The 25,127-nt window shown below is 38.6% G+C and overlaps 1 protein-coding gene across 7 annotated transcripts in view; it reads left to right on the top strand.

The window, feature by feature from the left end:
- The window catches only part of atm (ATM serine/threonine kinase), a 128,666-nt gene that overhangs the window by 88,978 nt on the left and 14,561 nt on the right, over positions 1-25,127 (top strand). For 4 of the 7 annotated variants that reach the window (XM_052025951.1, XM_052025950.1, XM_052025949.1 and 1 more), the window contains 13 exons: positions 105-224; positions 602-836; positions 1,310-1,462; positions 2,182-2,301; positions 2,671-2,876; positions 3,896-4,103; positions 5,773-5,886; positions 8,241-8,390; positions 11,840-11,978; positions 12,515-12,597; positions 15,405-15,545; positions 21,532-21,648; positions 23,990-24,139. In XM_052025951.1, the coding sequence (XP_051881911.1) occupies positions 105-224; positions 602-836; positions 1,310-1,462; positions 2,182-2,301; positions 2,671-2,876; positions 3,896-4,103; positions 5,773-5,886; positions 8,241-8,390; positions 11,840-11,978; positions 12,515-12,597; positions 15,405-15,545; positions 21,532-21,648; positions 23,990-24,139 (1,936 nt within the window). Of the gene's footprint in view, positions 1-104; positions 225-601; positions 837-1,309; positions 1,463-2,181; positions 2,302-2,670; positions 2,877-3,895; positions 4,104-5,772; positions 5,887-8,240; positions 8,399-11,839; positions 11,979-12,514; positions 12,598-15,404; positions 15,546-21,531; positions 21,649-23,989; positions 24,140-25,127 lie in introns of those variants that run through there. The other 3 variants (XM_052025953.1, XM_052025954.1, XR_007957130.1) reach the window with 3 other exon arrangements.

Raw genomic sequence — 25,127 nt, 5'->3', positions numbered from 1 at the left:
CAGTTGCTCACCTCAGCTTTCTTTCATGTGTTAATTGTGGTTCAAGCCTTCCAACTAAATATTGGAAGCAAATGATATTGAGTATCAACTTATTATGCCAATAGGATGAAAGAAGTTGAAGAACTATGCAAAGGAAGCCTGGAATCTGTTTACTCTCTATACCCCACACTATGCAGATTGCAAATACTTGAAGAACTAGAAACTATTGGACAGAGGCTGTGCAGGTAACCAGTGTTTTTTGTTAATCATTTATACTGAGAATATTTATTCTTTGTGAAGCAGTCTGAAACATTTTGAGTTATTTTTGCTTAAATAACTAACGATGTGTTAGGGTGAATGAGGACAGGGATAGTCTTAGCTGTGTTCCCTGGAATTAAAGAACCTCTCTTTATCATTGGGGTTTATATATAATAGCTACTTATGTACTGAGGCTGCTTAATGCCTGTTGAACCACAAATCAACAAGGAGTCAACATCTGAATAGAAAGGATACAGAGAAAATTCATTAAAAAAAAGAGCAAAAGGACATAAAGCTTTCTGAACTGATGGGAATCACATTTAAAATGTTTTTATTTTCATGCATAATATTTCTTCATTTTCAGATCTGACCCAGATGATGCATTGAATAAGGTACACAAAAAATGGCAACAACAACTTCTGCTTCTCAAGGACAGTGACTTTACCTTCCAGGAGCCTATCTTAACCATGAGGACTGTCATCCAAGAGTTGCTTATCACAAAAGAAATGGATGGTCAAAGGAAGGATCTCATTAAAGATGCTCTGACTAAGCACTTGCTTGAAATGACAAAATTAGCACGAGCGGCAAAAAATTCTCAGGTTCAGCATCTTTTTGAAAGTTATTTATAATGGGCATTAAGTGATACAAAATGTTAAGCTATTGAGATGATAATAGGTTGGCTATCTTTTTAAATTGAAAGCAGTGTGCGATTTATATGTATATTTTTGAACTTTATTACTGTATCAAGAGAAAACTGGTTTTGTATTGATGTCAGGCTGTCTTTAAATGCTATTACACTAAATATTTCCAATTTGTCCGTATTTCAATTCCAGCCACTGTCTGTAAGGAGTTTGTATGTTCTCCTCGTGTCTGCATGGGTTTCCTCCGGGTGCTCTGGTTTCCTCCCACATTCCAAAGACGTATGAGTTAGGAAGTTGTGGGCATGCTATATTGGCGCTGGAAGAGTGGCAATACTTGCAGGCTTCCCCCAGAACACTCTACAGAAAAGATGTATTTCAGTGTGTTTCAATGTACACGTGACTAATAAAGATCTTATAAAATTTGGTTTCAGCTGGCAGAGAAAGCCATCTTTCAAATCAAGCAGCACAATCCAGTTGGGTTTGGTGTTTCTACCTGGCAGCTAGAAGAGGCTCAAGTCTTTTGGGATAAACAGGAGCAGAGTCTTTCTCTTGATATTCTCAAACAAATGATTGACAAGCTAGAGGTATGTTCATTAGGCTCAAATTATCCAACCAAAAAGTCTCAAAATATTTTGATTGAAATTAGTAAAAGTAGGTGACAATGATTTTGATCTAAATATGAACTAAATATTGATCCCTTCGTCTTTCCTTGAAAGATTACCAAAGTTAACCTAATATTGCAGTGACTGCAACATATTTGGTGAATGCAAACAAAACACAAATTAATGGAAATTCAAGGCAAACAGTTAATATTTATTGAGGGCAAGGTTAGCATACAGGTACTTGCAGACATCATTGAAGGACAGTGTGCCAGTTGTATTGCCTTTTGATAATGTGTTTTTAATGCAATGACTAGAACAGGCATTGAGTTTAAGTGAACCAAACAAAAATCAAATTTTTCCTTACAAAAGGAAAACATCTTTTTCTGTTGTCCTGAACACTAATTTTGGATTAGAATTGGAGAAGGCTCTCTTACTCTGCCTGCATCAGTGGTTTTTCAGGATAACCAAAAACTCAGAAAAACATTACAGTTAGTCTATGCTCCTCCATTTTTGAAATTATTTTCAGAGTTATTGTTGTGTAGGGAATGAAAAGATTTTCAGCAATGTTGGAGTAATATGATAAAGCCAAGCTGATAGACCCTGTCATTTGATCTTTTCCTCAGCATTCACCTGTGGTCTCAATTTTGTAATCCTGATGCTTTATCATTTTTCCACTTGCTCTTCTACTTTTATCTCCTTAGGTAACAGACAACAAAGAATTAGTTCCACTCTATATCGAATGCCTAAGACTCTGTGGAAACTGGTTGGCAGAAACATGTTTAGAAAGTCCTGGCACCATCATGCAGGAGTACTTAGAAAAAGTAAGAAGGGGTAAATGAACAACGACTTGTATATTGCACTGACCTATTTGGGAAACATTGGCCTTCTTACTTTCAATCAAAATAAATGGCAATTACTATATATAGTAAAAGAGTATTGCTCTTAGATTCATGTTATAAATACCTAGATCAGTAACATGAATTTCATGAGATATTATGATAATAAGGCATCGCATTATTTTTGATATCTCCATTTCTGAATGCAAATTCCTAAAATGATGTCAGAATCATCCAAGGGGGCTTCCTTAATCTATTAAATGCAATATTTAGTAAAGTCATTAATCATCTCTACAGCCTTCTCTACAAATGTAACTGGCATTAGTGTTGGACAATTGTTGTTTGTCCTTTCAGGCTGTGACTCTTAGCATTGAACATAAGAGCATAGTTCACAGTGGGAAGATGGAAGCATTCTTATCCTTGGCAAGGTTCTCAGATGCACAGTATCAGAGTATCGATAATTACATGAAGTCATCCGAGTTTGAAAACAAGCGTGCACTTCTCAAGAATGCCAAAGCAGAAATCCATTTGATCAAGGAACATAAATTTCAAACCAACAGGTAAGCAGGTATAAAACTTTATCATGAAAATAATTTGTGTGCATACTTAACGATATAGTGCCATTTATAATCTTCCATGTTTAAACACAGTAAATTTAAACTTTGTGACTGCATTACCATTATCCTTTTTGATCATTTTGTGCTCTCCAATGAAGAGGCATGGTCTCTTCTATATTATTGGACTTCATATTCTAAACATTGCATTGAACAGCATTGTACCTTCTTCATTTCATTGCTAGATTATCAATTTATTAAGAAGTTGAATGATGCCTATAGAAATTGTAGTTTTACTTGTTGCCTAGTTTTCTAAAACCACAGCTGCCCATCAGTGAGTTATATTAAGATGTATTAACTAATTCAGTGCAAACCATACTCCATTCAGAGTGGTATAGCAACACTATGACTACTTTGCAATACAATCAACTTTGTTTTTTTTTTGTTCTAATTGTGTCCTTCCTTGTAAAATTTGGTATAATTTAATGTTGTTCTTTTGAATGTTGTGTCTCTAATGCTATGCACCTGTGATGCTGTTGCAAATAAGTTTTTCACTGCACCTGTGCATACATGTAGTTGTGCATATGACAATAAACTCAACTTTTACTTTTTTACTTTTACATTAGCTGACAAAGCATTAATAATTATGTAGGTCTCCCCTCCTGTAGCAGAGCTGATCCATCAAAATAAGTTAGAAAGGTTCCATAAGCACCCTAATAAGTCTGATTCAATGACTGTTCTAAGATAGGAGTAGAAACTGGACATTACTTATCTAAAGTTAGTTAAGTAAAGTTAAAATGTGGAGGCATTGAGTAACAGATAAGTAGTTATGATTTTCTCTACTGGAGAGGGAAGAGGAGCCACAGGGACGTGTGTTGCTGGAATTCTCTGGCATTGGCTATTCTGCATGTATAATATTATGTGATTGGAACAAAATGAAATGTGTGAAATAAAACTGAAAGGTTGGAAGAAAATAACTTTCCTCAGTGGATTTTGACATATTCTAAATATATTCTGTTGACTAGATATGTAGTAAAGGTTCAGCGGGAATGTGAATTAGATGAACAAGCAATGTGTGCATTGCAAGAGGATCGTAAGCAGTTTCTGTGTAAAGCGGTGGAAAACTACATCAACTGCTTGCAGAGTGGTGAAGAACACGACATGCGCATCTTTAGACTCTGTTCCTTGTGGCTTGAAAATTCGGGTGTTCCAGAAGTAAACGAAATGATGAAGGTAATATTTGGTGATTATGCAGTGCTCTGATCACAAGTTGTTTCAAGTTAGAAAGAATATTTCCAGAAAATGTAGTATTTCTGTTCTTCATTTCATATTAAATAGTTTGTAGACCTCTTCCATGATTTATATCTTCCAATTTCCTCTTCTGAACATTATCTTTGTTGACAACTCTCCAATACCTTACCCAAGTGGCCTCTTTTTTGTGTGAATGTTCATATATCAGCACTGGGTGTAGGCAAATTTATTTGATGAGGGGCCAGGAGAGTAAATCATTTCTGTTTCCACCCTTGAACCACATACCTAAACTATCCGGCAGAAGCCATTGGATACCAGTCAGAATGGTATATGGATCCTCGACAATTTAAGTTATTCAGCCGTGTTACATTTTAACTTTTAAGTTAGGGAATGTTAACCAACATAATATTGACTTTCTTTATGTAGGCATCTGTTCATACGCCATGTTGGTATTTGCTTTTCATAAACTAGATTTCCCATATTCTTGTAACTGCTGTCAATGAGGGGAAGATTCATGTTATAGTACTAACCCAAGAGCTCATGTGGGCTGAAAATCAGTAAAGAAACAGGTTAGATTTACCATTCCTTTCTAAGTCAGTGGTTTAACCTATTAAAAGATAGTAAATCTAACTCTGGATGTCAACATTTACCAGGCATATATTTAAAATAAAGATATAAAATGCTGGAAATTCTTAGCAGTTCAGGCAGAAACTGTGGTGAGAGAAACAGGGTTTATGTTTCAGGTTAATGATCTTTCATCAGGATTATGATTGGGTATATGTGTAATTGTAGAAGTGTTTAAAATGGAGGTGGATAAATATTTGATAGATTGAGGAAAAGAGGGGTATGGAGAAAAGGCACAGAAGAGGAGTTGAGGCCATCATAAATCAGCCATGATCATATTGAATGGCAGAGCAGGCTTGAAGGGCCTGATGGCCTACTCCTATTTTCTTATGTTGTGAAAGGTCATTGATGTGTAATGTTTTCTTTTTTTTCTCTCAATGGATGCTGCTGGCTGCTGAGTATTTCCAACGATTTCCATTTTTGTTTTTGTCTTCATTTGCAGTATTCTGCTTTTGTTTTACTATGGAACCATTTGTCTGCACAGTGATCAGTTTTGAGGATAGTACCTTGCCTGCTAAAGTGATATATACCCTTATTTTTAATGCACTACTCTCAGGGGAGACATTTTTAATTGATCTTACTGAAAAATTATGTTTGATAATTTGAACTTAACATAGCCGTAATTAATCCTCATTGTATTGCCAGTATTGGTTATTTGAATATTCTGTGCACAGCTAGTTAAGAATATAAGAAAGCTTTGAACCATTTGAACTGAAAAACCATACATTTTCTTATGACTTGGTCCACTTAATCTCCTTAGTAAAGTTTACCTTCCTAGGAAAGAAAGTTAGTAGAAACAAGACGCTTACAAAAAAAAACTTATTGAACAGGATATGTGTTAACACTTCTACTGAACTGAACCATTTCACTTAACAAAAGATACAGTGATATAAGCATCTGTTTTAAGCAAATAAATAAAATCTATACCAAAATCTAGAGTAACATTTTTGTCCAAATACAGGTTTGTGTTGCAGAAAGAAAGAGCTAAAAAAAAATTCCTTCTTTCTTTGGCTTTCTGTTTTAACAGAAAGGTGTAGAAAAGATTCCATCTTACAAGTTTTTACCTTTAATGTACCAGCTGGCTGCTCGAATGGGAACAAAGATGGCAGGAGGGCAAAGATTTCATGAAGTATTAAACAAGGTACTCCAGTTTTGAAAGCACACAACATAATGCAACTGTGGCCAAAAAATATGTGCAGGAATATACAAAATCTTTGAGTATGATTCTTCTCTCTGGCAGATAGATGCATTTCTAACAGATTTATGGACACTGTTTATTATTTTAGCCCTATATAATAAAGCAAGGATAACATTCTAGGGAAACCTAAAGTGTTGAAAGGGGGGAACATATTAAAAAATGAGATAGAACATGGAACAGTACAGCACAGGAACAGGCCCTTTGTCCCATGATGTCTGTGCCAACCATGATGCCAAATTAAACTAAGCTTATCTGCCTATGCATGATTCATATCCCTCCATTCCCTGCATGTTCATGTGTCTATCAAGATGCCTCTGAAATGCCACTATCGTATCTGCTTCCACCAGCACCCCTAGCTGAAGAGACCCCCCTCAAGGCGTCCCCAGTTCAAATTCAGGTGCCCCTCTTTATCTTGATCAGTTAGGGAAGTGGGCTGAGAAGTGGTAAATGGATTTCAATACAGATAAGTGTGAGGTGATGCATTTTGGAAAGTCAAACCAGCACAGGACTTATGAATCATAGGGCACTAGGTAGTGTAATGGAACAGAGGGACCTAGGGTACAAGTGCATACTTCATTGAAAGCAACGTCACAGGTAGACAGGGTGGTGAAAAAGTTTAGCATGCTGGCCTTCATCAGTCAGGGTAGTGAGTATAGGAGTTGGGACATTATGTTGCTGTTGTATAAGCCGTTAGTTAGGCTGCACTTGGAGTACTGTGTGCAGTTTTGGTCACCCTGTTATAGGAAAGACATGGTTAAACTGGAAAGAGTGCAGAAAAGATTTACGAGGACATTGCCAGGACTACAGGGCCTGAATTATAGGAAGAGATTGGCTGACTAGGTCTTTATTCCTTGGAATGTCGGAAAATGGGGGGGGGGGGGGGGGGCGGGTGACCTTATAGAAGTGTTTAACATTATCAGAGGGATAGATAAGGTGGACGGTAAACAGTCTTTTCCCCAGGGTAGTGGAGTCCAAAACTAGGGGGCATAGGTTTAGGGTGAGAGGGGAAAGATTTAAAAGGGACCTGAGGGGCAAATTTTTTATCCAGATGGTGGTGAGTATATGGAATGAGCTGCCAGAGGAAGTGGTTGAGGCAAGTACAATAGTATCATTTAAGAAGCACTTGGATAGGTACACGGAGGGGGGGTGGGGGGGACCTGGAGGGATATGGGCCAAACGCAGGAAATTGGGACTAGCTTGGAGGACAACGTGGTCAGCATGGACTTGTTGGGCCGAAAGGTCTGTATCCTTGCTGTATTTCTCTATGACTCTCTGGCAGCCTGTTGCAGGCACCTACTGCTCTGTGTAAAAAATCTTCCCCTGCACATCTTCTTTAAACTATCCACCTCTCACTTTAAATGCATGTCCTCTGGTATTTGACATTTCGACCCTATCTATGCCTCTCAGAATTTTGTAAATCTCTTTTCAGTCTCCCCTCAGCCTCTGACGCCAGAGAAAACAATTCAGGTTTGTCCAACCTCTCCTTATAGCTAATACTCTAGTCCAGGCAGCATCCTGGTAAACCACTTCTGCACCCTCTCCAAAGCCTCCAGATCCTTCCTGTAATGGGGCAACCAGAACTGTACGCAATACTGCAAATGAAGCCTAACCAAAGTTTTATTCAGCTGTAACGTGACTTTCTGACTCTTATACTCAATGCCCCGACCGATGAAGGTAAGCATGCCATAAACCGCCTTTACCACCTTATCTGCTTGTGTTGCTACTTTCGGGGAGCTGTGGACTTGGACCCCAAGATCCCTCTACATAACAATGCTCCCTAGGGTCCTGCTATTCATGGTTTACTTTCCCCTTACAGTTGACCTCCCAAAGTGCAACACCTCACTTGCGCAGATTAAATTCCATCTGCCATTTCTCTGTCCATATCTGCAATTGATTTATATCCTGCTGTGTCCTTTGACAACCTTCTTCACTATCCACACCTCCATCAATTTTTATGTCATCTGCAAACTTACTAACCAGCCCATGTACATTTTTGTCCATGTCATTTATATATATCACAAACAATGATGTTGAACTTCAATCCTGCCATCCGTACTTACATTAGTAGATTGTTGGGGAGAAAATTGGTAGTTGGGATTCAGAGAAAGTGCAAGAAGGACAGTAGAACTGTTTTTATAAAAAGACAAAGGAACAGATAGCTCTATTCCTTTTATAGATAGCTTTATTTGTTTTAAAAGAGTGGAACATATTGAATTCTTTTTAAAGGCACAAATGTATCTGTTTCCTTCATAAATAACGATGTATGCTTATAATTTTGCTTTGTTAATATCTTACAGCTAATTGAAAAAACGTCATTGGATCATCCTCATCACACACTGTTTATCATTTTGGCCTTATCCAATGCAAACAAAGATGACATTCTAGGAAAATCTGATATGTTGAGGAGGGGAAAACATGTAAAAAAGGAGATGCCTCACTTGGATCAGGTTTGTTGGTAAATTAAGATGAATAATCAGAACCAAATGACCCTTCTGTTGTAGATTGTACAATCTTTTGCCTAAATTAAGCAAATCCTTAATGCTCTATGACAGCAATAAACTCGCTGAGGAACACAGTTGGCATGGACAATTTGGGCCAAAGGGCCTGTTTCCATGCTGTATGACTCTATGACAGAACTGATTACCCATCCATAATATCTAGGTGGTTAGAACTGTCATTGGAAGCTATGCTTCTTCCCACCGTACTCCAAGTATCACTGTTAGATGGTGCCCAAAAAGCTACAGTGATCTTGACAGAAGAAAAAGAAGAAAGAGTTGAATGTATAGGGATATTTTGTGTCTTCAGGACATCCCATTGTTCCATAGCCAGTGAATTAGTTTTCAACTTAGTTATTCTTCTTTCTTGGTGAAAACAGCAGGCAAGTTTTACATAGCATGGGACCACTGATTGACCATTTGGGTGATGTTGTTTAAGGAATAATGTTTTTTGCGATAAAGACCAACACATCATTTGCTTTCCTAATTTACCTGCAGCTTCCCTCATATTAGCTCTCAGTAATTTGCATACATCTTTAAATATCAACATTTCCCAATCTTTCAATATTCAAAAAATACTCGGCATTTTCGTTTCTTCCACCTCAGATTTTTCCCTACTTACTTCATTGCCACTCATTATATACCATTGAAGCCTCTTTGCATCCTCATCACTGCTCACATTCCCAATTAGATTTGTTTCATCCATAAACTTGAAAATATTATGTTTGGTGCCTCAGCTAAATTGTCAGCATAGATCATGAATAACTGGGGCCCAAACCATGATCCTGGTGGTATCCCACTGTCGCAGCCTGCCAACTTGAGAAAGGCCTGTTTCTTTCTACTCTTTGTTTTTTAATCTCTTAACCAACATTCAGTCTGTCCAAGTATATTGCCCCTCATTCCGTGTGCTCTCAACTTGGTCACCAGACTTCTGTGTGGAACCATATCAGTTGCATACTAAAAATCCAAATACACTAATTCCCCCTCATCTACTTTTGAGAAACATCTTCAAAGAACCCCAATATATTTGTAAAATATCATTTCTCTTTAATAAATCCATGTTGACTCTGCTCAATCATGCTGTTATTTTTGAAGTGTCTGAACATCACTTCCTCTGTTATAGATTCCAGCAGTTTCCCAACCACTGAAACCAGGCTAACAAGGCAGGTAATTCCCTGCTTTCTCCCTTCCTCCTTTCTTAAATAGTGAGATCACTTTTGCTTCAATCTGCAGCAATCATTCCAAAATCTGTAGAATATTCGAAGATTATAATCAGAGCATCCATTATCGCTGTAGCCATCTCTTTCAAACTTCTAGGATGTAGATCATTTGCTCTCACTTGTCTTCCACTTTTCAGAATGTTTGAGATAGAAGTAGGTGCAGCCTATTTCCCAGATCTACCTCATCACCATCTTCTTGCCCTTTCCCCATATTCCTTGATTCCTCTAATATCAAGAAATCTATTGATCTCTGATTTGAATGTAATGAATCACTAAGCCTTCACAGCCATCTGCAGTAGAGAATTCCAAAGATTCACTACCCTTTGAGTCAAGAAATTTCTCTGCATTTCAGAATCAAATGGTCTACCCCTTGTTTGTAATCTCTGACTCCAAGCTCCAAACCCTATCAAACCCTCTAAAAATTTTGCTTTTCAATAAAGTCACCTATCAGTCTTCTAAAAGCCAAAGAATGGAGGTACCAGTTTGGTGAATCTTTGTGCATTCCCTCTATAGCAAATGCATCTATATAAGCTCATACATGCCCGTAGAAGCTCTAACAGTGTATTCTAATGTTTGTCACTAGTTTACTTTCATATTCTATTTTTCTTTTATCGATCTCTTTATCATTCTCTAGTGAATTTTAGAATGCTCCCAATCCTCGGATGCACTGCACAATCTGGCAACTCTACAAGCTGTTTCTTTAGATTTAATACTATCTTTAATTCCCCCTATAATCCATGTTTGAATCGCTTTACCTGTTGTGCCTTTTTGCGTTATTTGTTGTAAATTATTAAGTTTTTTCTTTAAATACTAGCCATTGACTGTCCACTGCAGTACTCTTTAAAGAGTTTCCCAATCTATCACAACCAATGTGCCCCTAATACTTTCATAGTTTCCTTTGTTTAATTGAAAACACTGCTTTCAGATTGAACTATATCAATTCAAAACTTAGTGTAAAATTCTATCATATTGTTTACTTTTTCCTAGGAGCTGCTTTATAACAAGATTATTAGTTAACCCTTTCTTGTTGCATAGAGCTAGATTTAAAATAACCTGAACACAGGTCTGTTCTGCACATACTGATCTGGAAATACATTCTGTAAAAGCTCCAAGAATTCATCCTCTATTTTATTAGTATAACTTCATTTGTCCAGTCTACATTTAATTTAAAGCCCCCTCTGATTACTCTATCCCCACTATTACTTGCACCTCCTTATTCATATAATGTTGATATCACAACTACTATTCAGAGGCCTATATCATCAATGTCTTCTGTCTCCTGCTTCTTAGCTTCACCCAAATTTGCTCTACTTCTATTCCATGAATTCCTGGACTACCTGCCTGCTCCTCTTTTTCTGCCTGGTGGTCACCCATTCCTTCTCTGCCTACACATACTTAACCTGCTGTGTGACCACTTCTCTAAGTGTGTTATCCAGGAAGTCCTCAGCTTCATAATGCACCAGATTGACCCCAGATGTCTGGAAGTGTCCACAACTTTGTACGTGGAACAGGATGCACATTCCACATGTTGTCATGCCACACCTTCCTTCATTGATAACTTTATAGAGCAGTGTTTTGATGTGGGACTGGTATCTGGATGCTTTCCACATCCCTTCCCTCCCCACAGTAAAATGTGTAAAAGTTATCTTTTCAGAAAGAAAGTACTGATTCTGAATTGAATATTTTTTTCTTTTTCAATCTTTTTATTAGTTTTCAAATTAATACAGATTGATATATAGCATCAATATTTATACATGTAATACAAAGAGATCAGAATAACAATCATAGCATAGGTAGTCATAAAGAACAACAAAATATAAAAAAATCTGTAGCTCCAATGATCTCTTAGTAAATGAATATAATATATAAAAAGAAAAAAGATTTATTATATAAATTTTTTTTAAATCAATAAGAAAAATTGTAAACAATATAAACTAAACTAAACAAAAAAAATTTCAAAAAAAAACAACAAAAAAAAACTGGGCTAAAATTTCTCGGTAGAAACAGAGCAATATTATGTCGTCAACTCCGTTCCTCTAAGTTGGAAAGTTATTGAAAGGGGATCAAATATTTTTATTTGAGAGTATAGGGTCTCTTTCACATTTGCAAGAAAAATGATATTTCATTGCTATGTTTGAAATCCTTTCGGATCATCTTAACAATGTTATGTTACTGCTTTAGGAGAGAATGGATGCTGCCAGAAATATAATAAATACAATCCAAAAATCTAAAGCTAAAATGATTAAGGACATTGAGAGATTATGTGATGCCTTAATCACACTTGCAAATATGGATGCAAGTAAATGGAAAATGGAAAGAAGTAAGTATTCATCAAATTCTTCAGTTCGTTAGTTGCCAACCCAAGTTCCATACGTGGTTTAAAAGTATTTGCAGAAGCCAACAATAGGAAAGAGAAAAATTGCTTTTCCAGAAGCTCAATATGAGTTTCAAAAGTGATTTGTCATACATTCCAATCAGGCTGATTTTGCTTCTTTTATTGTTCCTTTCCTCAGTATTATGGTTTCTTACATATGACAAAACCACCACACTGCTCGCCCCCCACCCCCCAGTATTGTAAGAGAGTTGGATGCATGGCACATTTAGATACTTTCACTTCCTAAAAGCATTCTTACATTGGTCAAGTTATTTGGGCTACCTGTTTAGGAGAAGGAATAGGGGAGATCCTTAGATAAATCTTTGGTGATTTTGCTGGTTAAACAAAATATTGGAAGGATTTGGCCTGACACTTTTCACATTGTTTTTTCCTGCATTCCTAATCTTTCTCAGTTGTTTACTTCAAAATGATTTAATTACTTCTGTACAACAATATCTTTTTGATTTATTCTCCAATTATAGAAGCCATTGAAATTCCTGCAACACAGCCTATCACTAAAATAAAGGATCTTGATGAAGTTGTTATTCCAACCATGGAAATCAAGGTAAGCTCATTAATGATGATCCTGCCCTACAATTTGTGGAGGTGTAGTCCGTCCATGTAAGTTTTTCTCTCTCCTGGTTTGCACAATAATTGAACTAGAATAGAAGGATTTTTTAAAGATTTCATCTTGCTATATTAAACCAATAAGCCACAGTTTGATTTTAAAACAGATTCTAATTAGAGGTGCAGTGTAGATTTTTCCCTGTCTTGATTTCTTTACAGCATTTTGTAGTTAGTGGAAGGATTGCTTTGTTTCTAAGTCTCTTTTAAGATATCCCATTGAACAAAATATGAGAGTAGTGCAAAGTATTTTGAGTTACCTTTGCCTCTTGAAAATATCCTTCTATTTGGTCTGCTCTCTAGTGAAGCCACCTGTTGGCCTTTCACTTACCTGGAGTAAATTTCCATAGGCAATTTCCTTCACGAAGCTAGCTCTGACCTAAGGCATTGTGAAGTGCAAATCCTTTGGTCTTTAAATGGCAAGCCTTGCTAAACTGTATCCCCATGCTCACCAGCTCTCAAAACTATCTCTGACATTCACAAGACTCCAAAACTTTCAAAGACCATTAAAATTTATTACTGTTAAAATGAACGCAGATTCAGTAGCACATTTCCAAGCAAGCCAGCGTTCCAGTGCTGGATTCCTTGAGGAGTTCAGTCTAAGAGCACAGTTAGAATGACAGTGGCAAGGATCGTTCAGGAAGTCAGGGACTGCTGCTTTCGTTCATGCTTAAATGGGTATCCTAAACCTCCTGACAGTAACCAAGGGAAAACTGAGCTGTTGTGATAATGACCCAATAGAGATGTGGAATGAAAGATAAATATTGGCCAGGACACTAAAAATAACTCTCTTGCTCTCCTTTGGGAAAGCAGAGGAAGTCCCACTTTTAACATCTCATCCAAAAGGCGGCATTTAAGACATTCCAACACTCCTTTGGACTATTACCATATGTTTTATGCTCAGTTGTTTTATTCTTTAGGAGTCAAAACTGGCACTTATTGGCTAACCCTATTTATCCTTGAGAAAGTGACAGTGACCCATGTCGTCAGAACGGTATACAGGCAGTCCCCAGGTTACAACAAGGTTCCGTCCCTGAGAATAGTTCATAAACAAACTGTTCATAATTTGGAAATGAAGAAATACAGTGTGTGGGAGAGGAAAACAGCCATGATGGGAGAGTGAGCAGGTGTGGGAAGGGCAGTCATCAGCCAGTCTCACTGACTCAGTGCAAGTGAGCCTGCTCAGCGCTCCTAGCTCTGCTCAGCTCGACCCAGCACCCGATTGTTGTGCCTCAGGGCGGGGAACGGATAGGGAGGTGGGGAGAGAAGGCACACAGAAATGCCCTGTTCCCACCCAACAGAAGATACCTTAAGCTCCTCAGCAGCCAGCAAATCCATCCCACCAGTCTCCCAAATGCTCATTTTTATGTATGGGCCATCTATAAGTTGGGCTTCATAACCTGGGGAGGACCTGTAGTTGAAACATTTAAAGCATTTCCAGCCAGCTTCAAACAATTTTGCCAGATGGTCGTTGCATCATTACTTCCTTCTGAGCTTCCCCCCCATCATGGAACCCATTCAGCCAATTTGTTTCACTCGTGGCATGTTAAGAAAGGACTGAGCACTGGAAACAGAAGAGGTTATGAGACAAACAAAATCTCAGCTATAGTGCTGAAGACCTATACTCCAGAACACTGGCATTCACCCAACAATGTGGAAAATAACCCAACTTTCTTTTGTCCACAAAAAGCAGGACGTATCCAATTCAGCTAGCTATTGTACAATCAGTCTCCTGTCAAGTGATGGAAGGAGTTGTCAACGTTGCTCTCTAGGGTCACCTACTCACCATTGTTCAGTTCGTGTCTTGGTAGGGCCTATTGTCTCTGTACCTTATTGTAGATTTGGTCCAAGAATAGAGCAAAGAGCTGATTTCCAGTAGTGAGTTGAGAGTGATTGTCCTTGATGTCAAGACAGCATTTGACTGAATGTGGCATCAAGACAGCCTCAAAATATTAAAGTCAATGGACACAAAGGGAAAACACTCTATTAGTTAGTGTAATACCATTGCACAAAGGAAGATGGTTGTACTTGCTAGAGGTTAATCGGTCCAGGACATCATTGCATGAGTTCTTAAAGACCTAACCTTCTTTAACTGCTTTATCAGTGAGCTTCCTTCCTCCATAAGGTCTGGTTGGGGATGTTCATTGAAGATTGCATAATGTTCAATTCCATTTGCAACTCTTTACAAATGAAGCATTCCACACCTGCAAGTAGCAGAACATTCAAGCATGAGCTGATAAGTACCAAGTACCATTTGTGTCACAGAAGTTCCACAAAATGTTCTGTAATTATTTACCGAGGCTACTTTGACTTCACTTCCCAGATCCATGATCTCCACTAGTGAGAAAGATAAAGGAAGCAGGTTCATGAAAACACCACTATCTGTCAAAGACTGACTTGTTTATAAGTATATAGTTCTGCCATCACGATAATTGGATGTAAAGTGCCCTACACAACAGAATTGTGGGGGTGCCTTTACTGGAATGGTTGCAGAATTTCAAAAAGGCAGCCACCATCACTTTCTGAAGGACAATTAGGGATGGACAAGAAATGCTGATCTTGCCAGTGATGCCTAGAACCCACAAAAATAAATGAAGAAAATTGATTGAGTCTTACTGGGAAAGATATATCAATTTGGAGTTGAACGTATTTTGAGAGGAGCCCCAAGTGCTTTGGAGTAGCCCACATCAAACAAATAATTTTTGTGGATTTGCCATACTAATTTATAACTTATTGTTCTGCTTTCAGGTTGACCCATCTGGAAAGTATGAAAATCTGATAACTGTGAAATCATTCAAGTCTCAGTTTCGATTAGCAGGAGGAGTGAACCTTCCAAAAATCATTGATTGTGTGGGGTCTGATGGGAAAGAGAGAAGGCAGCTAGTCAAGGTAATTTTCAGTTGAGGGGAAGAAGAAATTTTGTTTGTGAAATTAATTGCTGTTGAACCAGCAACCCCAGCATATGATGGGTAGGAGTGCGTCAAGGGCTGTTTATTGTGTGTAGGTTGGAGCTGGTGTGGTAAAATTGAAACTTGCCCCAAGCTTATCTTATGTGCATTAATTTTCGGTTTAATTACATCAGGTTCTGAGTCAGTTGAGTTACCTGCACTGGAGAAGCAGGTCAGAAATTATATTGTTTAAATGAAGCTCAGTTCCTCAGCTTTGTGAGCCATTTATGCTTAACTGGTACAGGGTGGACTTCCTAGGGCTCTGGAAGCTGGGCAGACTACAACTACCAGATTGAGATAAGTCCTTCTCCACAGCACTGGCTGAAACTGGTCTCCAGAGATCCTTGATTGCATCCTTCTACTCCAGGCACTCCCACCCTGAAGCCAGCCAGCCTCTGAAAATGGCTGGTTGCAAGCAGAAAACAAATCAATTCTAATGTTAAAATCAGCTAGAAGGTTTCTTAGCTGTAGACATGTATTATGCTTTCCCATAACTTGGTCTAAGTGAGCATTCTTTTATGCTTTATAACTTTACCTAAAGCAAAACATTTTTCCATCCATGGAAAAAATAAAACTGGCTATGTTGACATAAATGCCTGGTGCTACATTGGAGAGTCCAATTGGCCCTGGAATGAATCGGAATAAGAATCAGGTTTATTATCACTGACTTACATGAAGTGATTTGTTGTTTTGCGGCAGCAGTACAGTACAAAGACATAAAAATTGCTATAAATGTGTATAAAAATTATTTTAAGTGTGCAGATGCTTTACATCTCTATTCAAAGGATGCTATTCTCAATATTCATCATGTTTCCATGATTCCCTGGAGCAAAGGAGGCTGAGAGGTGATGTGATAAAGGTACATAAGCTTATGAGAGGCACGAATATGGTAGATATAGCCAGAGTCTGTTTCCCATGGCAGGACTGTCTAAAACTAGAGGGAGAAGGTTTGAGGGGGATTTGAGGGGTAAATTGTTTCACACAGACTAGTTAGTATCTGGAATGAGCTGCCTGAAGAGGCAGGGACAGTAGCAACATTTAAGAGGCATCTGGAGAGGAACTTGAATGAGCAAAGCATAGAGGGATATGGAATTAATGCAGGCAAGTAGGATTAGTATAGATAGGCATGATGGTCAGCATAGATAAGGTAGGCTGAACGGCTTTTTTCTATGCCATACAACTCCATCACTCTATGATTTCTTAAAGTTTACTTACTTGCAACTTTTGGGTCCTGAATGCAGGAAGCAGCCTTTCTCCTCACAGTCTGTAAGGCTAGTTCTCAAATGTTGTTAGAATTAAGCCTATAAATGTTGGAAACATATAGCCATTAGATGAAATGGCTCAAAATCTTAATGGGGAACATTGTGATGAGACTTTGATCCCAAGACACAATTGTCCTTTGGCACCAATTGTCTAACTTAATCCAAAATTGGATTGGTGATAAGGAACAGGGGGTGATGGTGGAAGGATGTTTTTCTAATTGGAAATCTGTGACCGGTGATGTACCAAAGGAATCGGTGCTGAGACCTTTCCAGTTTTTGATATATATGTTAACTATGTGAATGTAGGAGGGATGATTAGTAAGTCTGCGGATGACATGAAAGTTGGTGATGGTGTGAATAGTGAGGAAGGTTGTCTAAGGCTATAGCAGGATATAGGTCAGTTGGAAAGTTGGGCGGAACATTGGCATATGGAATTTAATTCTGGCCAGTATGAGGTGATACACTTTAGGAAGTGAAATAGGGATAAGACACGTACAGTAAGTGATAGGCCACTAGGGAATGTTGATGAACAGAGAAATCTAGGGGTCCAAGGGTGGATAGGGTGATGAAGAAGGTGAATGGCATGCTTGCCTTCATAGATTGAGGCATAGAATGTAAGAGTTGGGATGTTATTGATGTTACAACTTCACAAAACACTGATTAGGCTACACTTGGAGCATTGTGTGCCTGTTTGCAACAGTTAGGAAGGATGTGATTGCACTGGAGAAAATGCAGAGGGGACTCCCAGGATATTGCCTGGATTGGAGGACTTTGGTTATGGAGAGAGATTGGTTAGGCTGGGCTTGTTTTCCCTGGAGTGAATGAGGCTGAGGAGTGACCTGATGGAGATATATAAGATTATGAGAAACATATATAGGGTAGGTAATCAAAATTATTTTCCCCATGTTAGAGGTTTCAAAAGCAAGAGGGCATAGCTTAAAGATGAGAGGCAGGATATTTAAAGGGGATCTTGGAGGTAAGTTTTTTTACATAGAGAGGGGTTGATATCTGGAATGCACCACCAGAGGAGGTATTGGAATCAGATACAATTACTACATTTATGAGGCATTTAGAAGACACTTAAATAGGCAAGACATAGAAGGATATGGACCTAATTCAGGCAAATGGGATTAGTCAAGATGGGCAAAAAGATCAGCATAGATATGATTGGCCAAAGGGCCCATTTCTGTTCTGTACCACTCTATGACCATAAAAATCTTAAGTAAAAATGCCTAGAAATTGTCTTCACCTTTTTTGATGTGCTAAATATGTGTAATCTGACACCTACTCGGACCTTTCAAAAAGATATATAAAATTGGGGAAAAAAATCCATGAAAGACTTCCTGCACAGATATTCATGCACTAAAGTGGAAGCTGTCTGCTTCCCTTCGGGATCTACATGCAGAGTCTGCAGCTGCTTTGTCATGCTATGCTGACTGGTGGGATGTGAATAACACTTAAACTACTCTCCGCATGGTGACCACAGTAAAGTTGCAGAAACGGCCACCATGGAGGTTAAGGAAAACTGGGGGGTGGGGGCGGGGGGTGGTAGGGGTGCAGGGAAGCAGCACTCTCTGTGTCTGGACAAGCACCATGAGGACATCTGGCTCATTTGACTACTGTGCTGTGATTGGCCCAAACCCACAAAGAAATATTAGCTAATCAATGGACCAGTGAAAGCAGCTTGCAGTTTAGGAGTGATCAGGACAATGAGACTACTCACAGTGAAGGGAGAACTGATGAATTGCTTTGCATATTGTTGACCATTGAAAGAAAAGCTGGCAGATGCTCTGTGCTGGACATTGACATGACAATGCAAACCCTTTAATTGTGGTCTGATTTCTGAAATCTGCACAGTATAATCCTGTGAGTGAACTGCAAAAGTCAAAGGCAGGCAAACATTAGCCAATCCTCTGTCACAGAGTATCTGTGAAACACTGAATTGGCTGGGCCACTTTCTGTGTGCCCCCATTTTTACCCTGAAGTAATCATTAATAACATCTAACCATGTGTAAAATGAGTCCATTTTCTAGCCTAGAGAATGAATTGAACTGATCATAATATAGCAGGATAACTACTTCATTGGAGAGCTTAAGCACTTGAAAAGATTTTAGAAATGATAACAATTTTCAGGAAGGAATCCAGCAGAGAACTGAGAAGGATCATATGTTCTAAACAATATATGTATTGCCTATCATCTCTTCCTTTACCTACAGTAGCCGAAGTCCCATTCCACATGTTCTACACCCTCCTCACTACACGTTAGCCATCCCTCTTTGTACCCTTTTCTTTCCATTGTGTCAATATCTATCCTTTAGGCCAAGCTTTTATTTGCCCTCCTCCTTTGGTTTGGCAGCCTTTTTTTAATTGCATCTCTGTATACTTAAGCATCAATGGAATCCAGGGCAAATTACATCCGAAACTATTTAGTCTTATGAGGCAGAGAGTGGTGGTTAAAGTTTTTTTGTGTGATAGGAAGCCTTTGTCCAGTGGTGTGCTTCAGGGGTTGGTGCTGGCACAGTTATTACTTGTTATATGCATTAACTATCTGGATGTGAATCTTGGAGGTATGATTAGTAAGTCTGCACATGACACAAAAATTAGTGGTATTGTTGATAGGGAGGAGAACAGACTTCAGGTATAGAACAATGGATCCTTGACTTCCTGACCAATGGACCGCAATCAGTAAGGTCAGGCAGCAACACCTCCGCCATGATTATCCTCAAAACTGGTGGCACCCGCAAGGCTACGTCCTCGGCCTCTTACTTTTCTCCCTATACACTCATGACTGTGAGGTCAGGTTCTGCTCCAACCCCATCTACAAGTTCGCAGATGATACCACCATAGTGAGCCGGATATCAAATAATGAGATGGAGTACAGAAAGTAGATAGAGAGCCTAGTGGCATGGTGTCAAGACAACAAACTTTCCCTCAATGTGTGCAAAACAAAAGAGCTGGTTATCAGCTTCAGGAAGCGAGATGGAGCACACTTCCCTGCATGTATCAATGGTGCTGAGGTGGAGATGGTTGAGAGCTTCAAGTTCCTTGGTGTAAATATCACCAATAGCTTGTCCCGGTCTCACCATGTAAACACTATGGCCAAGAAAGCACAGCAGCACCTCTACTTCCTCAGAAGGCTAAGGAAATTTGGCATGTCCCTATTGACCCTTACCAATTTTTATAGACGCACCATAGAGACCATTCTATCGGTATGCATCACAGCTTAGTATGGCAATTGCTCTGCCCAAGACCACAAGAAATTGCAGAGAGTTGTGAACATAGCCCACCCAGTCTATCATGAAAACCAGCTTCCCCTCCATTGACACTGTCTACACTTCCCACTGCCTCAGGAAAGCAGCTAACATAATCAAGTACCCCTCCCACCCCAGTCATTTTCTTTTCTTCCTCCTTCCATCAGGTAGAATATACAAAAGCTTGAAAGCACACACCACCAGGCTCAAGGACAGCTTCTATCCTGCTGTAATAAGATTATTGAATGGACCTCTTGTACGATAAAGATAAACTCTTGATTTATCAATCTAGCTCATCGTTGCCCTTGCACCTTATTTGTCTACCCACACGGCACTTTCTCTGAAACTGTAACACCATAATTCTGCATTCTATTATTGCTTTTCCCTTTGCAATATCTTGATGTACTTATGTTAGGAATGATCTGTCTAGATGACATGCAAAACAAAGTTTTTCACTTTATCTCGGTACATATGACAATAATAAATCAATTGGCAATTACCAATATTGATAAATTGGACAGGGAAATAGCAAGTGGAATTTAATTCTGAAAAATGTGAAGAGATGCATGTTGGGATGACTAATAAAGCAAGGATATACACAGTGAATGGTAGAGCCTTGGGAAATAGTAAGGAGCAGAGAGACCTTGGTGTACAATTCCAAATATCTCTGATGGCAATGGCACAAGTAGGTAAGGTGATTAAGAAGATATTTGAAACATTTGCCCTTCATTATCTGGGGCATAGAATTTAAGAGCAAAGAGATTATGGTACAACTATGTCAAACATTAGTTAAGCCACAGCTGGAACACTGTGCAGATCAGGTCACCACACTATAGAAGGGACGTGATGGCACCAGAGAGGGTACAGAGGAGGTTCACCAGGATGTTGCGTGGGATGGAGCATTTCAGCTGTGAGGAGAGACTGGATTGGCTGAGTTTGTTTTCCTTGGGGCAGTGGAGACTGAGGGGGAACCTGATTGAACTATACAATATTATGAGCAGAATAGATGGGGTAGATAATGAGAAATCTTCCTCCTTGGCAGAAGTGTCTGTAAACCAGAGAGCATGGGTTTAAGGTAAGGGTAGGAGATTTAGAGACTTGAGGAAAAAAAATTTCACCAGGAGGGTGGTTGAAATCTGGAATACACTGACTGAGGAGATGGTGGAGGCAGAGACTCCTGTAACATTAAATGAGTATCTAGATAAGCACACGTAGAAGGCCATGGGCTGAATGTTGGAAAATGGAATTACATGGGCCTAAGGGCCTGTTTCTTTGCTCTTTGACTCAATTGGGATGATTTCCTTCATTGAAAGCATTATATAATACAAAATGTTATAGGATCAGTTAAAGAGGTACAAGAGGTGGACTATTGTGTTGTAGCCTAGTATTTAAGCATTGGTCCTATTTTCTCCAGGGTCGGGATGATCTGCGACAAGATGCAGTAATGCAGCAGGTTTTTCAGATGTGTAACACACTTTTGGAAAAGAATTCAGAAACCAGAAAGAGAAAGCTGACTATCCGCACATACAAGGTAAAACTATTTTAAGTGGATATAAAGAAGGTACACTTATTTAGTACCTTTCACAGCCTCAGAACATCCCAAAGGACTTTATTGATGTTGCTTGAAGAATAAGTATATGCAGGGCACCACAATCAACTTCCCTGCTCTTTTAAATAATGTCATAGGATCTACCTGTGTGAGCAGAATAGCCTTGGTTTAAATGTGGCAATTCCTTGGTCTGCACTGGAATATCAGCTGAGAGTTTTGTGCTCAGATTTCTGGGATTTGAAGTCACAAATAATGGCACATTGGGTGATATTGAATTGTAAGTACTAATGAATGAGCCTTCAGTCACCTAGGTTCCTCTTCTTATTTATTTATTAAACAATACAAACTATTATAAATATAACTTGTTTTTGTATGTGCACCTTCTCTTTCCCCTTACCCACCAAGTCACTTCCCAGAAATGCCATTTCATCCTCAAGTTTTATGTCCATCTCACCAAATCCCTTTCTAAAGTCATCTTGCCTCTTAGTCCTGCTTCTTTAATCACATTCCCATTAAACTGCTGAGCTCACACTTCCCCTTCCTGGCATCTATGCTTGATGATACTCTACATAGTTTCTCTTATTAAGAGACGCCCTCACATCCCTTCTCTCTTTTTAATAAAATGCACTTAATCCCTCAATTTTTACCTGCACCTCCAACACCTCTGTTGCTGATTAGAATTTATTTGGTTCCATTCTTTCTTAGCCAATCATTGCCTGAATATCTACTGTGATTGCTTCTTTTCTCTATTATTTTCATTCCCTAACCCTGTTCTTGCGAGCTCCCCAGTGCATCAAATTTGAAAATTTCCTTCTTGACTTCAACCTCACCCCCTCCAACCCCACCACCCCTCACAAGTGTCACAAGGGGTGGGGCAAGCTCTTAATCTCTGCAACTTCTCCGCCTGCAGTCTCCAGTCCCCCTACTCCATCCTCTCATGCAGTCCTCTCCTTTTCCCCCACCACTGGGTGATGGGCATTCAGCTAATTAGTGCATGCACACCTTTTGGTTATCCCATTTGAGTTTTTTGTGAAAGGAAAAATAAACTTTTGAGCATTGTTCTTCATGATCGAGATTATTCAGCTGTATGTCCTTCATCAGATTGTCAATATCCTGATCATTTTGATATAAGCACAACCTGTATGTAGTGGTTGATCTTTCCTCCACCATAACTTCTTAGAAACTAAATGTGTACAACTTGGTATTTTTCAATGTAAGTTTTTTAAGCCCATCTCCTGATAAAGTATTGGAATCCTTGGCCAAAGCCTCTCCAGTTCACATCTATCCTGGAGTAAGTTCTTGAACAGCACTTCCATTCAACAAAAGAGAGTTCCATTGTGCAGAGCATGGAAGGTCTGTTGTCTGGAGGTAATAGAGCCATTGGAAGGTGATGGTGTTGGCACTTGTAAAAAAGGCCACTACTAGGACCTAACTAGCCCAAGACACTTGCCCTTCAGAAAGAGAACGAAAGCCCCTTAATTATTTGATGAGATTTCATTGACATAGCCCTATGTCCCTACTCATTTGATCAAGAAGCAGGAAGTCTACCTTGCTAGCTTGAAACAACCAGGACTCCATCAACAAGGTCTCCAACAGTTCTTCTGCAGAAGCCCTGCCCTAAAATTTTGACAACTAGCACAACCACCTCCCCAGCTTTGGCAGCTATCAGAGTTGTGGTTTTTAAGTGTCTTTGATTGTGTCTGATGTCCAGAAGCATTTCACAACTACTAAAAGTAAACTGGATAATTGTTAGAAGTATTTTTTAATTACTTCAAAGTAAATGAACAGGTGTAAATAATTAATTTGGCCTTGCTTAATATTTTTAACGTTTTTCAAGAAAAGGACCTTGTCTTTCCCTTTCCTTCCCTGTATGCCTATAATCCCCATTGAAAACTTGGGCTCGTAAATCGGGCAGAGGATGCAAGAGCTGATTTCTCAGTATAAATGCCAGAGCATTACCACTGCATTCCATGCAGAGTTCAGTCCCAGAGTGACTTGATGTGTACAGTGACCCCTATCACCAAGTTAGTTAAGGACTTCAGCATTTGACTACAGGTACTGAAATCATGGCCTTAACCATCATTTAAATGGTTAAATGGTTTCATTTGAAATAACCAACTTACTAAAATAATTGTAGGTTATGGCTGCATTCAGTAACGGCTCCTAGAATATTAACATTTAGATTTAGAGATTTGAAACAAAAATATTTATTTAATTAAATTTATTGTGATTTGCACTTTATTGCTGACTGATCCACCAGGTAATCCTGGTGCAGTATATTGACAAGTTATGTACCTGAATGTACTGCCTTCTTCTTGAGCAGGTCATTCCACTTTCTCAGAGAAGTGGCATCCTTGAATGGTGTACAGGAACCTTGCCCATTGGGGAATATCTGGTTAACCAAAATGAAGGAGCCCACAAGAGGTATCGACCAAGAGACTGGAGCAGCCTAGAATGCAGGAAAAAAATGTCTGTGAGTCACAACAAATTGACGATTCTTAGAAACTCGTATGCTTTTGAAGTTATATAAGAATTTTGCACTATTCCAATGTGATAGTCTTAACATTTTATGGAACTGGTACTGCATCCAGGTGCAAGTCTGTCCTAGGTATTTAATACTAAACTGGGTCAGTTTTTTATATCTATATCATTCAGATTGTTTTTCACCATTTCTTGAAACTCTGGCACCCAATATTATCAACATCAATGTCAAAGTAGATACAAAACGATGTTTGATTTAAAATATTGCAAAAATACATGGCTAGAAATTCTCCCTCTCTCTTTACAATATTTTTGTTGAATCCATGAAAAAAATACAGAGTACGTGCATCAAGAAAGAGAATAAAAATACTACTGAATATGTTGTATTAAATCGTACTTGGATTACAATACTGTAAATTAATAATTACATATAGTAGTTAGTTAATAAAGGAAGAAAAAATTGAAATACTTTATTATATAAAAAAAATCTACTCCCACTACCAAAACCGGAAGCTGTTAGGTGGAAAAAACAAGGAAAAACTTTTAAAAACGTAACCGTTTCAGCCAATATCTGCATTTTAGTCCCCAAGTCAAAGATTTTGAAAATAATTCAAAAAAGGTCCCCACAGGGTTTGGAAGTCTAGGTTAGGTTCAAAAACTGAACAGCAAATGTTCATGTTTTGAGGATTTGGTTACAATTTAGAAAGTATTTTGGTTTATTGAGTTTTTCTTTGTCCAGTCCCATTTTCTTTAATTACTTTTTTAAACCTTCTATGACTGATGTAGTTTTTAAAGAGTGGGACAAGTTAGGTATTACTTGTTTTCAAGATCTGTTTGTTGGAGGAAACCTTTCTTTGTTTGAACAATTGTCTACCAAGTATAATGTACCAAAAACTCATTTTTTTTTAGATATTTACAAATTAGAGATTTTCTTCGATCTCAATTACAATTTTTTCCTTTGAGTCCTGATAAGAATTTAT

This window comes from Pristis pectinata, chromosome 11 (assembly GCF_009764475.1).
Source record: "Pristis pectinata isolate sPriPec2 chromosome 11, sPriPec2.1.pri, whole genome shotgun sequence".
NCBI classification, from domain to species: domain Eukaryota; kingdom Metazoa; phylum Chordata; class Chondrichthyes; order Rhinopristiformes; family Pristidae; genus Pristis; species Pristis pectinata.
This window is presented reverse-complemented; position numbering and strand designations above follow the sequence as displayed.